The sequence below is a fragment of the Bos mutus genome, chromosome 23, assembly GCF_027580195.1.
Source record: "Bos mutus isolate GX-2022 chromosome 23, NWIPB_WYAK_1.1, whole genome shotgun sequence".
Taxonomy (NCBI): Eukaryota; Metazoa; Chordata; class Mammalia; order Artiodactyla; family Bovidae; genus Bos; species Bos mutus.
In genome coordinates, this window is record NC_091639.1 from 42407945 (window position 1) to 42422108 (window position 14164).

Genomic DNA, 14164 nt, shown 5'->3' on the forward strand with positions numbered 1-14164 from the left:
CAGTGCAGAGTCTGAGGTCCCAGACTTCAGGACCTGGCTTCAGGAGGCAACAAGAGAGGGTGCCAAGTCACCAGCAAAAGAGTTCAACTGCCTAAGCCTCAGTACTGTCAAACAGTGCCCCAGAGGTATAAGGGAGTTCAACAGCAGTGGCCCGAGGTCTCTTCCAAGCCGACAGGGGTCTGGGAGTCGCAAAGGCCAAAAGGGAACTTGTTCACATTCTGTCACGTTTTGCAAATGACAGCCGTGGGCAGCAAGACTTCCACGATGGCTCAGTAGTAAAGAATCCACTTGCAGTGCAAGAGACGCAGGAGATTTGGGTTCAGTCTCTGGGTCAGGAAGATCCCCTAGAGTAGGAAAAGGCAATCTGCTCCAATATTCTTGCCTGAAAAATCCCATAGACAGAGGAGCCTGGCAAGTTACAGTCCAAAGGGTCACAAAGAGTCGGACATGACTGAGCGCACACACACAGCCAATGGCCAGCAGGTGATCCTTCTCGCCGAGCTCTTGAGACAAGGTGAGGATGCTGCCCTTCACATTCTTCATCTTCACCCCTATCAGCACCAGGATGTCTCACTACTTGCCCAGCTTGCACAGGAGCTCCTCAGTGGTGCCTGATGACAAGTAGAGGGGTCCAAGCCACTATCAGGGAAATGCTTCCCGCTTCTCTCTCCCTGCACCAGCTAGGAACCCATGGGGCACTGCTGCTGGAGCAGCTCAGATGCCTGTGAACTTCACTTGCACCAGCAGGCCCATGGGCTTCCCATTCTCTCCTGTGGGAGTGATAGGGGCTGGTGAGCATGAATCTTGGAACCTGGAGATGCCCAAATTTGGGATAACTTGTGCATGAAATTAATGATGAGAATAGTAACTGGTTACAATTAATGAAACAAAATAGAAATGTATGGGCCCAGATAATATAAATACATATGATAATAATGGATTACAATTCATTGAATAAAATAGGAATCCATGAGTTCATATGATATAAATAAAGAAAGGAGAAAGAAATTTCTCTTCATAGTAGACTGCTTACTGAAAACTGAAGAAAAAATGATGGAATAAAAAAAATTACCATTTAATAAACATCATCATGCTTATTCTGATGAGAGTCATTAGTAAACGATGATAAAGCAGAAAGATGGAGACTAGATGAAGTGCCAGATACTTAGGAATTACAAAGGGACAGTCATGGCTTTATGGTAGAGAAACTTGCCAGACTGGTTTGGCAGCATCAAGAGTGAGATGGTTTCATCTCCTGTAACTTCTGATGTGATGCAAGGAGAGGAGCACATTATTTCTCTCTTCCCCTTACATGCACTGAGGTTTGTCTCTGTAAGAGACATCTTACAGAAATGAAAAGCTTGTACTCTTTAAAAGTGATTCATGGAAGACCAGAGAAATACAGAAGTACTGCTCACAAGTACTGTGGAAAATTCTGAAAGAGATGGGAATACCAGAGCACCTGACCTGCCTCTTGAGAAATCTGTATGCAGGTCAGGAAGCAACAGTTAGAACTGGACATGGAACAACAGACTGGTTCCAAATAGGGAAAGGAGTACGTCAAGGCCGTATATTATCACCCTGCTTATTTAACATATGCGGAGTACATCATGAGAAACACTGGGCTGGAAGAAGCACAAGCTGGAATCAAGATTGCTGCGAGAAATATCAATAACCTCAGATATGCAAATGACACCACCCTTATGGCAGAAAGTGAAGAGGAACTCAAAAGCCTCTTGATGAAAGTGAAAGAGGAGAGTGTAAAAGTTGGCTTAAAGCTCAACATTCAGAAAACGAAGATCATGGCATCTGGTCCCATCACTTCATGGCAAACAGCGGCTGCCTTTATTTTTGGGGGTTCCAAAATCACTGCAGATGGTGACTACACCCATGAAATTAAAAGACGCTTACTCCTTGGAAGGAAAATTGTGACCAACCTAGACAGCATATTCAAAAGCAGAGATATTACTTTGCCAACAAAGGTCCATCTAGTCAAGGCTATGGTTTTTCCAGTGGTCATGTATGGATGTGAGTTGGACTGTGAAGAAAGCTGAGCACCGAAGAATTGATGCTTTTGAACTGTGGTGTTGGAGAAGACTCCTGAGAGTCCCTTGGACTGCAAGGAGATCCAACCAGTCCATCCTAAAGGAGATCGGTCCTGGATGTTCATTGGAAGGACTGATGTTGAAGCTGAAACTCCAATACTTTGGCCACCTGATGCGAAGAGCTGACTCTTTTGAAAAGACCCTGATGCTGAGAAAGATTGAGGGCAGGAGGAGAAGGGGACGACAGAGGATGAGATGGTTGGATGACATCACCAACTCAATGGACATGGGTTTGGGTGGACTCCAGGAGTTGGTGATGGACAGGGAGGCCTGGTGTGCTGTGGTTCATCGGGTCGCAGAGTCGGACACGACTGAGCGACTGAACTGAACAGAACTGACTGCTCACGCTGAAGGAGACTGCAGGTATGTGACAACCAAATGCGATATGTGATTCTAGACCAGAAAAGACAGAGCCATTAATGGGACAGCTGATAAAACCTGAATTGTACCTATGAATTGGATACTCGTATTGATTTCCTGAATAGGATGGTATATAACTTTCCTAGGGCTGCCACAACAAAGTACTGCAAACAGGGTGCTTAAACAGCAGAAATTGATCATCTTACAATTCTGAAGGCTAGAAGTCAGAAAACTAAGTGTCAACAGGATTGGTTCTCTCAGGGCTATGACAGAAAAGTCTATACCATGCCTCTCCCATAACTTTTCACGGTTTGTTGGCAATCTTTGGCATTCCTTGACTCGCAGTAACAGAAACACTATCTCTGCCTTCATGTTCATATGATATTCTCATGATATGCAGGTCTGTGTCTAAATTTCCCTTTATAAGAACATCAGTCATATTGAATTAAGGGTCCACTTACTGTAGTATGATTTCAATTTAATTTAACCAATTACATCTACAACAACCCTATTTCCAAATAAGATCATATTTGGAGGTACTGGGAGTTAAAGTTTCAATATTTGAATTTTGGAGAAACACAATTCAGCTCATAACAGACAGTTACATTGGGGTTGAGAGAAATAAGCAAACAGAGCCAAATGTTGACAAATGGGGAATTGGGGGGAAAGGACACCAGAGTCCCTGGTACTGTTATTAAATGTTTTCTGTAAGTTCTAAATTGCTTCCAAAAATTTTTTAATTCAATAAAGTGCTGGGTTTATGTATTACACAAGATCCTAGTTTTGAACTTACCATGGGGAAGGAACTATAAGGAGATGATGAAGGTGTTTGGGTGGCATTATTGCAAACTTATCTGAGACATAGTGAGGGTATCAGAAATTAATACATTATATTTACACAGCATTTCATGATTTACCCAAAAGAAAATCTTATTTCATTTGTCCTTCATGACATCAGGTGACTTGTCCAAGATCCTGCTCACATAACTGTTAATGTTAAACTGAAGCATGTTAAAATTTTTAAGTTTATTTGAGCCAAAATGCATGGAATGGTACTGCATCAAACCAGAAGTGGTTATGAACACTCTTCAGACCTGTTGGTATTGTTGTTCAGTCACTAAGTTGTGTCCAGCTCTTTTCGACCTCATGGACTGCAGCACACCAGGCTTCCTCTATACTTCCCTATCTCCCAGAGTTTGCTCAAACTCATGTCCATTGAGTTGGTGATACCATCCAATCATTTCATCTTCTGTTGCCCCCTTCTCCTGCCCTCAATCTTTCCAGCATCAGGGTCTTTCCCAATAAGTCGGCTCTTTGCATCAGGTGGCTAAAATACTGGAGCTTCAGCTTCAGCATCAGTTCTTTCAATGAATATTCAGGGACTGGTTAGATCTCCTTGCTGTTCAAGGAACTCTCAAAAGTCTTCTCCAGCACCACAGTTCGAAAGCATCTATTCTTCAGCGCTCAGCTTTCTTTATGGTCCAACTCTCAAATCCATACAGAACTATTGAAAAAAACGTAGCTTTGACTAGACGAACCTTTTTCAGCAAAGTGTTGTCTCTGCTTTTTAATATGCTGTCTAGGTTTGTCATAGCTCTTTTTCCAAGGAGCAAGTGTCTTTTAATTTCATGACTGCGGCCACTGTCTGCAGTGATTTTGGAGCCCAAGAAAATAAAATCTGCCACTGTTTCCATTTTTTCCCCATCTATTTGCCATCAAGTGATGGGATCAGATGCCATGATCTTAGTTTTTTTCATGTTGAGTTTTAAACTAGCTTTTTCACTCTCCTCTTTCACCTTGATCAAGAAGGTCTTTAGTTCCTCTTTGCTTTCTGCCATCAGCGTGGTATCATCTGCATATTTGAGTTTGTTGATATTTATCCCGGCAATCTTGATTCTAGCTTGTGATTCCGCCCAGCATTACACATGATGTACTCTGCACAGAAGTTAAATAAGCAGCATGACAATATACAGCCTTGTCTGACTCCTTTCTCAATTTTCAATCAGTCTGTGAACACTATGAAAAGGCAAAAAGATATAACACTGAAATATGAACTACCCAGGTTGGTAGGTGCCCAATATGCTACTGGAGAAGAGTGGAGAAATAACTCCAGAAAAATGAAGAGACAGAGCCAAAGTGAAACAACACCCAGTTGTGGATGTGACTGGTAATGGAAGTAAAGTCCGATGCTGTAAAGAACAACCTGGGGTGTTAGGTCCATGAAGCAAGGTAAATTGGAAGTGGTGAAACAGGAGATGGCAAGAGTCAACATTTACATTTTAGGAATCAGTGAACTAAAATGGACCGGAATGGGTGAATTTAATTCAGATGACCATTATATTTACTACTGTGGGCAAGAATCCCTTCAAAAATATGGAGTAGCCCTTATAGTCAACAAAAGAGTCTGAAATGCAGTACTTGGGTGCAATCTCAAAAATGACAGAATGATCTCTGTTCATTACCAAAGCAAACCATTCAATATCACAGTAAGCCAAATCTATTCCCTGACCAGTAATGGCGAAGAAGCTAAAGTTGAATGGTTCTATGATGACCCACCTGACTGTCTAGAACTAACGCACAAAAGAGATGTCCTTTTCATCATAGGGGACTGGAATGCAACAGCAGGAAGTCAAGAGATACCTGGAGTAACAAGCAAGTTTGGCCTTGGAGTACAAAATGAAGCAGGGCAAAGGATAACAGAGCTTTGCCAAGAGAACACACTGATTATAGCAAACACCCTCTTCCAACAACACAAGAGAAGACTACATATGGAGGTCACCAGATGGTCAATACCGAAATCAGATTGATTATGTTCTCTGCGGCCAAAGATGGAGAAGCTCTATACAGTCAGCAAAAACAAGTCTGGGAGCTGACTGTGGCTCAGATCATGGACTCCTGATTGCAAAATTCAGACTTAAATTGAAGAAAGTTGGAAAACCACTAGGAGAAGGCAATGGCAAGCCACTCCAGTACTATTGCCTGGAAAATCCCATGGACTGAGGATCCTGGTAGGCTGCAGTCCATGGGGTTGCTAGGAGTCAGAAACAACTGAGCGACTTCACTTTCACTTTTCACTTTCATGCTTTGGAGAAGGAAATGGGAACCCACTCCAGTGTTCTTGCCTGGAGAATCCCAGGGACAGGGGAGCCTGGTGGACTTCCGACTATGGAGTTACACAGAGTTGGACACAACTGAAGCGACTTAGCAGCAGCAACAGCAGCAGGGAAAACCACTAGACCATTCAGGTATGACCTAAATCAAATCCCTTATGATTGCACAGTGAATGTGACAAATAGATTCAAGGGATTAGATCTGATAAAGTGCCTGAAGAACTATGGACAGAGGTTTGTAACACTGTACAGGAGGCAGTGACCAAGACCATCCCCAAGAAAAAGAAATGTGAAAAAGCAAAATCCAAAAAGTCCAAAAAAGGCTTACAAATAGCTGAAAAGAAAAGAGAAACAAAAGGCAATGGAGAAAAGGAAAGATACATCCATCTGAATGCAGAGTTCCAAAGAATAGCAAGGAGAGATAAGAAAGACTTCCTCAGTGATCAATGCAAAGAAATAGAGGAAAACAACAGAATGGAAAACACCAGAGATCTCTTCAAGAAAATTAGAGATACCAAGGGAACATTTCATACAAAGATGGGCACAACAAAGGACAGAAATGATATGGACCTAACAGAAGCAGAAGATATTAAGAAAAGGTGACAAGAACACACAGAACTATACAAAAGTCTTAATGACCCAGATAACCACAACAGTGTGATCACTCACCTAGAACCAGACATCCTGGAATGCGAAGTCAAGTGGGGCTTAGGAAGCATCACTAGGAACAAAGCTAGTGGAGGTGATGGCATTCCAGTTGAGCTATTTCAAATCTTAAAAGATGATGCTGTGAAAATGCTGCACTCCATATGCCGATAAATGTGGAAAACTCAGCAGTGGCCCCTGGACTGGAAAAGGTCAGTTTTCATCCCAATCCCAAAGAAAGGCAAGGCCAAAGAATGTTCAAACATTCTTTGAGAATGTGCCTTGCACTCATCTCACATGCTAGCAAAGCAATGCTCAAAATTCTCCAAGCGAGGCTTCAACAGCACGTGAACCAAGAAATTCCAGATGATCAAGCTGGATTTAGAAAAGACAGAAGAACCAGAGATCAAATTGCCAACATCCATTGGATCACAGGAAAAGCAAGAGGATTCCAGAAAAACATCTACTTCTACTTCATTGAATACATTAAAGCTTTTGACTGTGTGGCTCACAACAAACTGTGGAAAGTTCTTCAAGAGATGGGAATACCATACTACCTTACCTGCCTCCTGAGACATCTGTATGCAGGTCAAGACGCAACAGTTAGAACCGAACATGGAACAACAAACTGGTTCCCAATTGAGAAAGGATTCAGACAAGGCTATATATTGTCACCATGTTTATTTAACTTATATGTAGAGTACATCATGCCAAATGCCGAGCTGTATGAAGCACAAGTTGGAATCAAGATTGCAAGGAGAAATATCAATAACCTCAAATATGCAGATGACACCACCCTTATGGCAGAAATCGAAGAGGAATTAAAGAGCTTCTTGATGAAAGTGAAAGAGGAGAGTGAAAAGGCTGGCTTAAAACTCAGTATTCAGAAAACAAAGATCATGGCATCTGGTCCCATCACTTGATGGCAAATAGATGGGGAAACAATGGAAACAATGAAGAACTTTATTTTTCTGGGCTCCAAAATCACTGCAGATGGTGACTGAAGCCATGAAAGTAAAAGACACTTGCTTGCTCCTTGGAAGAAAAGCTATGACAAGCCTAGTGAAATGAAGTGAAAATTGCTCAGTTGTGTCCGACTCTTTGCGATCCCATGGACTATACAGTCCATGGAATTCTCCAGGCCAGAATACTGGAGTGGGTAGCCTTTCCCTTCTCCAGGGGATCTTCCCAACCCAGGGATCGAACCCAGGTCTCGCACACTGCAGGCAGATTTTTTATCAACTGAGCTATCAGGGAAGCCCGTGACAAACCTAGACAGCATATTAAAAAGAGAGACATTAATTTGCCAACAAAAGTCTGTCTAGTCAAAGATACGGTTTTTCCAGTGGTCATGTATGGATGTGAGAGTTGGACCGTAAAGAAAGCTAAGCACAGAAGAACTCATGCTTTCAAACTGTGGTGTTGGAGAAGACTCTTGAGAATTCCTTGGACTGCAACGAGATCCAACCAGTCAATCCTAAAAGAAAACAGTCCTAAATATTCATTGGAAGGACTGATGCTGAAGCTGAAGCTCCCAATACTTTGGCCACCTGATGCAAAGAACTGACTCATTGGAAAAGACCCTGATGCTGGGAAAGATTGAAGGCAGGAGGAGAAAGGGATGATAGAGGATGAGATGGCTGGATGGCATCACTGACTCCAATACTGATGGCTGGATGGCTGGATGGACATGAATTTGAGGAAGCTCCAGGAGTTGGTGATGGACAGGGAAGCATGGCATGCTGCTGTCCATGGGGTCACAGAGTCAGACACGACTGAGCAACTGAACTGAATTGCTTTTCCATGTCTGGTTCTATCTGTTGCTTCTTGACCTGCATACAGGTTTCTCAGGAAGCAGGTAAGGTGGTCTGGTATTCCCGTCTCTTGAAGACTTTCCACAGTTTGTTGTAACCCACAGCCAAAAGCTTTAGTGTAATCAATGAAGCAGAAGTAGATGTTTTTCTAGAATCCTCTTGCTTTTCCTGTGATCCAATGGATGTTGGCAATTTGATGTCTGGTTCCTCCACCTTTTCTAAATCCAGCGTGTATATCTGGAAGTACATGGTTCTTGTACCGGCTTGAAGTAGGTTCAGCCTAGCTTGAAGGATTTTCAGCATTACCTTGCTAGCATGTGAAAGGAGCACAACTGCACGGGTAGTTTGAACATCCTCAGACCTGACCCAGAGGAAAGACTTTAATGGAGAAAACGTGGAAGCAAAGAAAGGAAATTATTTGATTGGCTATAGCTTAGTCGATTTGGCTGTGTGTGACTATCTTCCAGTGTTTCTTTTTTTTGGCGAGTGGGGGGAGCGGGTTTGGGCCTGCGCATCCAGCGTTGGGGACCTTAGTTCACCCACCTCGGTGGGACCTGCAGTGGAAAGTGCAGATTCTTAACCACTCCGGGGAAGTCCCTCCTCTAGCTTCTCTTGAGGCATTTGTAGGTTTAGATTTTGGCTTAAGTAGACCACCAGGGCATCAGAGTCACCTCAGTCTAAAGTTCTCCTTGTTTAATTAACACAACTCATAAACGATTAGTATGGGGTTTCCCTGGTGGCTCAGTGGTAAAGAATCCGACCGCCAACGCAGGGGACAGGTTCTGGGGTCAATCCCCAATGGGGAAAACATCCCACATGTTGAGGAGCAATTAAGCCCACTTCCACAACTACTGAGCCTGTGCTCTAGAGCTGAGGGAGCAGCAACTACTGAGCTCAAGTGCTACAACTACTGAAGCCTGTGCGCACCTACAGTACTCGCTCGGCAAGACGAGAGGCCACTGCGATAACAAGTCCATGCATAGGCGACTAGAGAGTCGCCCCCGCTTGCCCCAACTAGGAAAAAATGCCCACACAGCCACAAAGAGCCAGAACAGCCATAAATAAAATTTTTTAAAAAATAAAGCTGTGACTGATTTAAAAATATAAATAATTAGTTCAGATTCCCATCTAGTTTCTTTCTTTCTTTCGACTGGTAATGTGGTTTCCTGTGGTGGCAGCAAACGATAATATGAGTTGATTCTAAGCAAAACTGTGACATCCGTTGTACTACTTTGGGGTAAACAAGGTCTTCCCAACAAAACAATGTTTTCTTTTATCAAGGTCAAAGTGGAGTTTAGCTAAGGGGCCCTGCTGCTGCTGCTGCTAAGTTGTTTCAGTCGTGTCGGACTCTGTGCGACCCCATAGACGGCAGCCCACCAGGCTCCGCTGTCCCTGGGATTCTCCAGGCAAGAACCCACTGGAGGTCTATTACCTCTTGGGCTGTTTCCTCCCTCTGCACTCCACCCACCAACCACAATTTATGGGCAGGTCTCCATATAGACTTTGATTTCCCTCACGAAGCTTCAGGCCAGTGCCTGGGGAAGAGAGTTAAGAAAAGGCCTTCAATCCTAGTCCCAATGTCCTCGTTGACATTTCCCACCAGCAATTCTCAGACCAGGGCCCCTCAAGCACAGCTCACCCTTCCTTATTATTGCCTCAATAGTTAAGTCCCTATCGTTAACCGTCGCTCCGCTGGCCATCCACGGTCTTTCTCTTTTTATAAACCTCCGATTGGGCACCCGCAGTCCAGTTATAATCCTACTGGAAGTCACAAAGAGAGCATGCCGGGTTTCGGCGCAGCAAGCTCAGCGACCCCGAACCTGGAGAAAAACTACGCCTACGCAGACTGGAGCCGCCTCAGCTGCTGCTGCCCCCTGTCCGGCCCCTGCGGCCCGCACACACGACCCCCCCCCTCCCCACAGCGGCCCCCCGCCCCCGCCGGCGCCCCGCACTGCCGCCCAACCGCGCCTAGGTTAGATCGTTCCTCCCCATCCCCCCAACCCCACGCAGTGTTGAAGTGCTTGAGTGACCCCGGCTCACAGTAGCTACTAGGTCCTGGGCTGTAGAGGCCCAATGCCTTGAACCTTAATCTTAGAGACCTAGAATGACTTGGGCAGCTGCAGCTGGCATGTTTCTGTTGGGACTTCAGTTTCCGAAACACAAGTTAAAAAGCTGGACGTGGGTGTGTGCGTCCTCAGTGGCTCAGTGGTGTCTGACTCTTTGCAACTCTGGATTATAGGCAGCCTCCTCTGTTCTGGCTCCAGGCAAGAATACTGGAGTGGGTTGCCATTTCCTCCTCCAGGGGATCCTCCGGACCCATGGATCCAACCGGTGTCTCCTGCATTGGCAGGCGGATTCTTTTATCACTGAACCATCTGGGAAGCCCAAAAACTGGACAGAGTTTAGGAACTATTTATTCCAGATTATTCACATTATATTGATCGTTCAAAGACTCAGAGGCCTTCCTCTCCTTTTTTCCTCTTGGTTGGGGGAATTAGGGTCAAGCTGGGCAGGTGCAGGACTTGCCGACATCGTTCCCCTTAATCCTGGCAAGGCTGACTAAGGGCTTCCATCCCAGCCTCCTCGCTCAAGCCAGCGGTCAGACTGTGGGTTAGAATGGCCGAGGAGGAGGGCGATGTGGATGAGGAGGATGTGTTCCTGGCATTTGCCCGACATCCCACTCCTCCCAGGGGTCCCCTGCGGCGGGCCATGGACAAAGCCTTCTTTATCTTCCTGGTCCTCATCGCGACACTGCTGATGCTGGAGGCTGTTTGTAAGCTGCTATGGCTGCTACCTTGGGCAAAGTTTGAGGACTGGCTCCTGAGAACGCCTGAGAAGGAGGAGGAGCTGGAATTGTGACCATCTTTCCTAAACCTCCACTTGCCCTGCCACAGAGGTGAGAGGGGAGACAGGGTGGAGGGGAATGGCACTGTTGGGGGCTTTGGAGGGACAGTTGGATAGCTGAGAGCAACTGTCTTAAAATTTCTGCACCTATACTTAAGGAAATAATTTTGAAAAAGTTTGTTCTTCTCAAGCACTTCTAAGTAAGCATCTAAACTTTATCATCATAAGTTAACATTGTTTCAACGATGTAATTCCTGGGATATACAAAATATTTTAAAATAAATCAATCTTTTGTGTGTCCAGGGGAATTGAAATATCAGAGTGACGGTATCCACTAGCCCTCATTAAAAAATATAATTGGGACTCTTTCCTTTTCTTAATCCATCATTCTCTATTCTCCTAAAACTCCTATTACCATTCGACTTCCCCACAATTTTATGCTTTTATACTTGAAAGTCTTTTATTGACCAGTTTATCACATTTTAAAATATTTTTTTTCTTTGGTTGCACCTATGGGGGAATGTTAATTCCTCTACCAGGGATCTAAGGCCAGCCCCCTGCAATGGAAGCATAGAGTCTTAACCACTGGATGACCAGGGAAGTCCCCTATCACACTTTCTTATATATATATATTATAATTGAGATGAAAAATATTTTTCTTTCTTGTGACCATAAAACTCTAGGTTTTTAGAAATATTTCTTCTGGGTTATCATTACAATTATTATGAGAGCAGAAGTGATAAAATAGCATAAAGATTGTACACATTTTCATAACTTAATATTCAGTTCAGTTCAGTCGCTCAGTCGTGTCTGACTCTTTGCGACCCCATGAATCACAGCACGCCAGGCCTCCCTGTCCATCACCAACTCCCGGAGTTCACTCAGACTCAGATCCGTCGAGTCAGTGATGCCATCCAGCCATCTCATCCTCTGTCGTCCCCTTCTCCTCCTGCCCCCAGTCCCTCCAAGCATCAGAGTCTTTTCCAATGAGTCAACTCTTTCGCATGAGGTGGCCAAAAGTACTGGAGTTTCAGCTTTAGCATCATTCCTTCCAAAGAAATCCCAGGGCTGATCTCCTTCAGAATGGACTGGTTGGATCTCCTTGCAGTTCAAGGGACTCTCCAGAGTCTTCTCCAACACCACAGTTCAAAAGCATCAATTCTTTAGCGCTCAGCCTTCTTCACAGTCCAACTCTCACATCCATACATGACCACAGGAAAAACCGTAGCCTTGACTAGACGGACCTTTGTTGGCAAAGTAATGTCTCTGCTTTTGAATATGCTATCTAGGTTGATCATAACTTTCCTTCCAAGGAGCAAGTGTCTTTTAATTTCATGGCTGCAGTCACCATCTGCAGTGATTTTGGAGCCCCCAAAAATAAAGTCTGATACTGTTTCCACTGTTTCCCATCTATTTCCCATGAAGTGATGAACTTAATATTAAAAGTACATTTAAAATGAGATAGACAGGATGGTGTTTATGGTGCCTTGAAAGAAATAGGCTACATGTCTTTTTTTTTAATTAGAGGATAATTATATTACAATATTGTTACATGTCTCTTTATTTAAGACAAGGTAATGAAATCCCTGATGGTCCATCAGTTAGGACTTGGTGCTTTCATTGCTGTCGCTGGGGGCCAGTTCCATCCCTGGTTGGGGAACTAAGATCCCTGCAAGATTCAGGGCGTGTGTCCCAAAACAAACAAACAAAAAACAACCAAGGTAAAACAAGGTAAAGTTATCCTTAGATTTCATGGTTAAGAACTATACCTTTTTTTTTTTTTCCTTTTTAAATAGAGGGGGAGAAAGTCTATTGTAAAAGAGAAAAAGAAGGAGAAGCTCTAGTGCAAGCATTTATTCAGGAAAACAAATTTTGGGAAAACTGAGAATCTGGAAATTAATCCTTTATATGTCCCAAATCCGAGTACCCTTAGGCGAGTCTTCATGTCCCCCAATTTGAAGACTACAGGCTTAGACGACTGGAGAAAAGTGGTGTGGGATTCTTTAATGGGAGTGAGGGTTTGAGGTTCTGTAACTCCGAGGGATTGGGGATGTAAGCGACTGTGGTCCTAGAAAGTGGCAAGATGCTCCCCCTCTGTGGAATTCTCAAGGATGTGGGAAACTCAGCGATTGGAACCATGTTAACCTTTCCGGTTTCCTCAGAAGTTCACCTTTGGGCCCAGCTTTGCCTCTTCGAGCCCCTCCAGTTTCCCTAAAGTTGGTTTAGGGTGAGGGTGTGGGCGAGGCGGGCGCCAATGTTGGTTTCTTCTCTCTTCCTTCATCAGCTATCCCAGAGGAAGAGGAGGAGACGAGACTCAAGGTATTTTACGAGCCTCGAGCCTCGTTTCTTCTCACAGCTCTTACAGATTCTGCTCAGAGCCCCCTCCCCACATCGCCTGTCCTCAGGCCCTAGAGCTCCTGGACAAAGCACAGCCTCCTTGTCTTCAGCGCCTGCGCCTCGGGAACCCCCTCCAGAAAACGACGGAGAACCAACTAGGTCCCACCTACTTGGTTGGTCATTAGTTCTGTGGTGGAACTTGGAAAGCACGCCAACAATCGCAATAATAATAACAACACATTTGTATAGCGTGTTGTGCTCGTTTGTATGCATGTGTTATGACTTCATGATTGGGAGATGTAGGCACCTGGATGTAGAAGTAGCTTCTGGGCAGCTGCAAGGGAGCGCGCAGACCATAGAAAGGAATGACAGGTACAGTCGATTGAGCCGCGGAAACTGGGACCTGGCAGGTAGGAAAGTAGCGCCACAAGGCTTGTCAAAGCCCAGCGGATAGAAAAGGTTTTATTTCCCTTTTAAGAGACTCCTCCTTTCCATGCATCCCTGTTCAGCCTTGGAGGGCCCAATTCCTCACCCCGCGCTGTTCCGTTATTTCCTCCCCCCCTCCCCAACGTAGAAAGGTGGATCAGTCCTCCCCGCACGCGACTAGCGGTGGTTGGGCCGGGATGCGGGAAGTTTCTGATTGGCGGAGTCGCGGAAGCACCGGGTGAAAAGAGCTCCACAGACGGCGGGCCCCGGTCCCGGCGCAGCCAGAGCCGTACGGCAAAATGGCGGCCCTCGGGTATTTAAGACGCCCGGAGGCGACGAATCCGCCCCCTGCAGGCCAGGGTGAAAGGAGCCGCAGACTCTGTGGGCGGCACTGGAGGCTCTAGGAGGGGCGGCCCTACCTTCCTTCCTGCCTGACGGGGGCACTGGATTCCGTGCGACAATATGGCCGCGCCCAGCGCGTGTGGGCGGAAACTCCGCGGCTTCCGGTATGGAGTAGGGCCTG

The 14164-nt window shown here is 45.1% G+C and overlaps 1 protein-coding gene across 1 annotated transcript; it reads left to right on the plus strand.

The window, feature by feature from the left end:
• Positions 1-9815: 9815 nt before the first annotated feature.
• Positions 9816-10893, plus strand: SMIM40 (small integral membrane protein 40). The gene is made up of 2 exons (XM_070360978.1): positions 9816-10006; positions 10650-10893. The coding sequence occupies exons 1-2, from the start codon at positions 9816-9818 to the stop codon at positions 10891-10893; spliced, it is 435 nt and encodes a 144-aa protein (XP_070217079.1).
• Positions 10894-14164: the final 3271 nt, after the last annotated feature.

Coding starts and splice junctions, on each gene's coding strand:
- SMIM40 (XM_070360978.1), top strand. CDS start 9,816: ATGCCGGGTTTCGGCGCAGCAAGCTCAGCGACCCCGAACCTGGAGAAA. Junction 10,007..10,649: donor TGCCGCCCAACCGCGCCTAG/GTTAGATCGTTC, acceptor ACTGTGGGTTAG/AATGGCCGAGGAGGAGGGCG.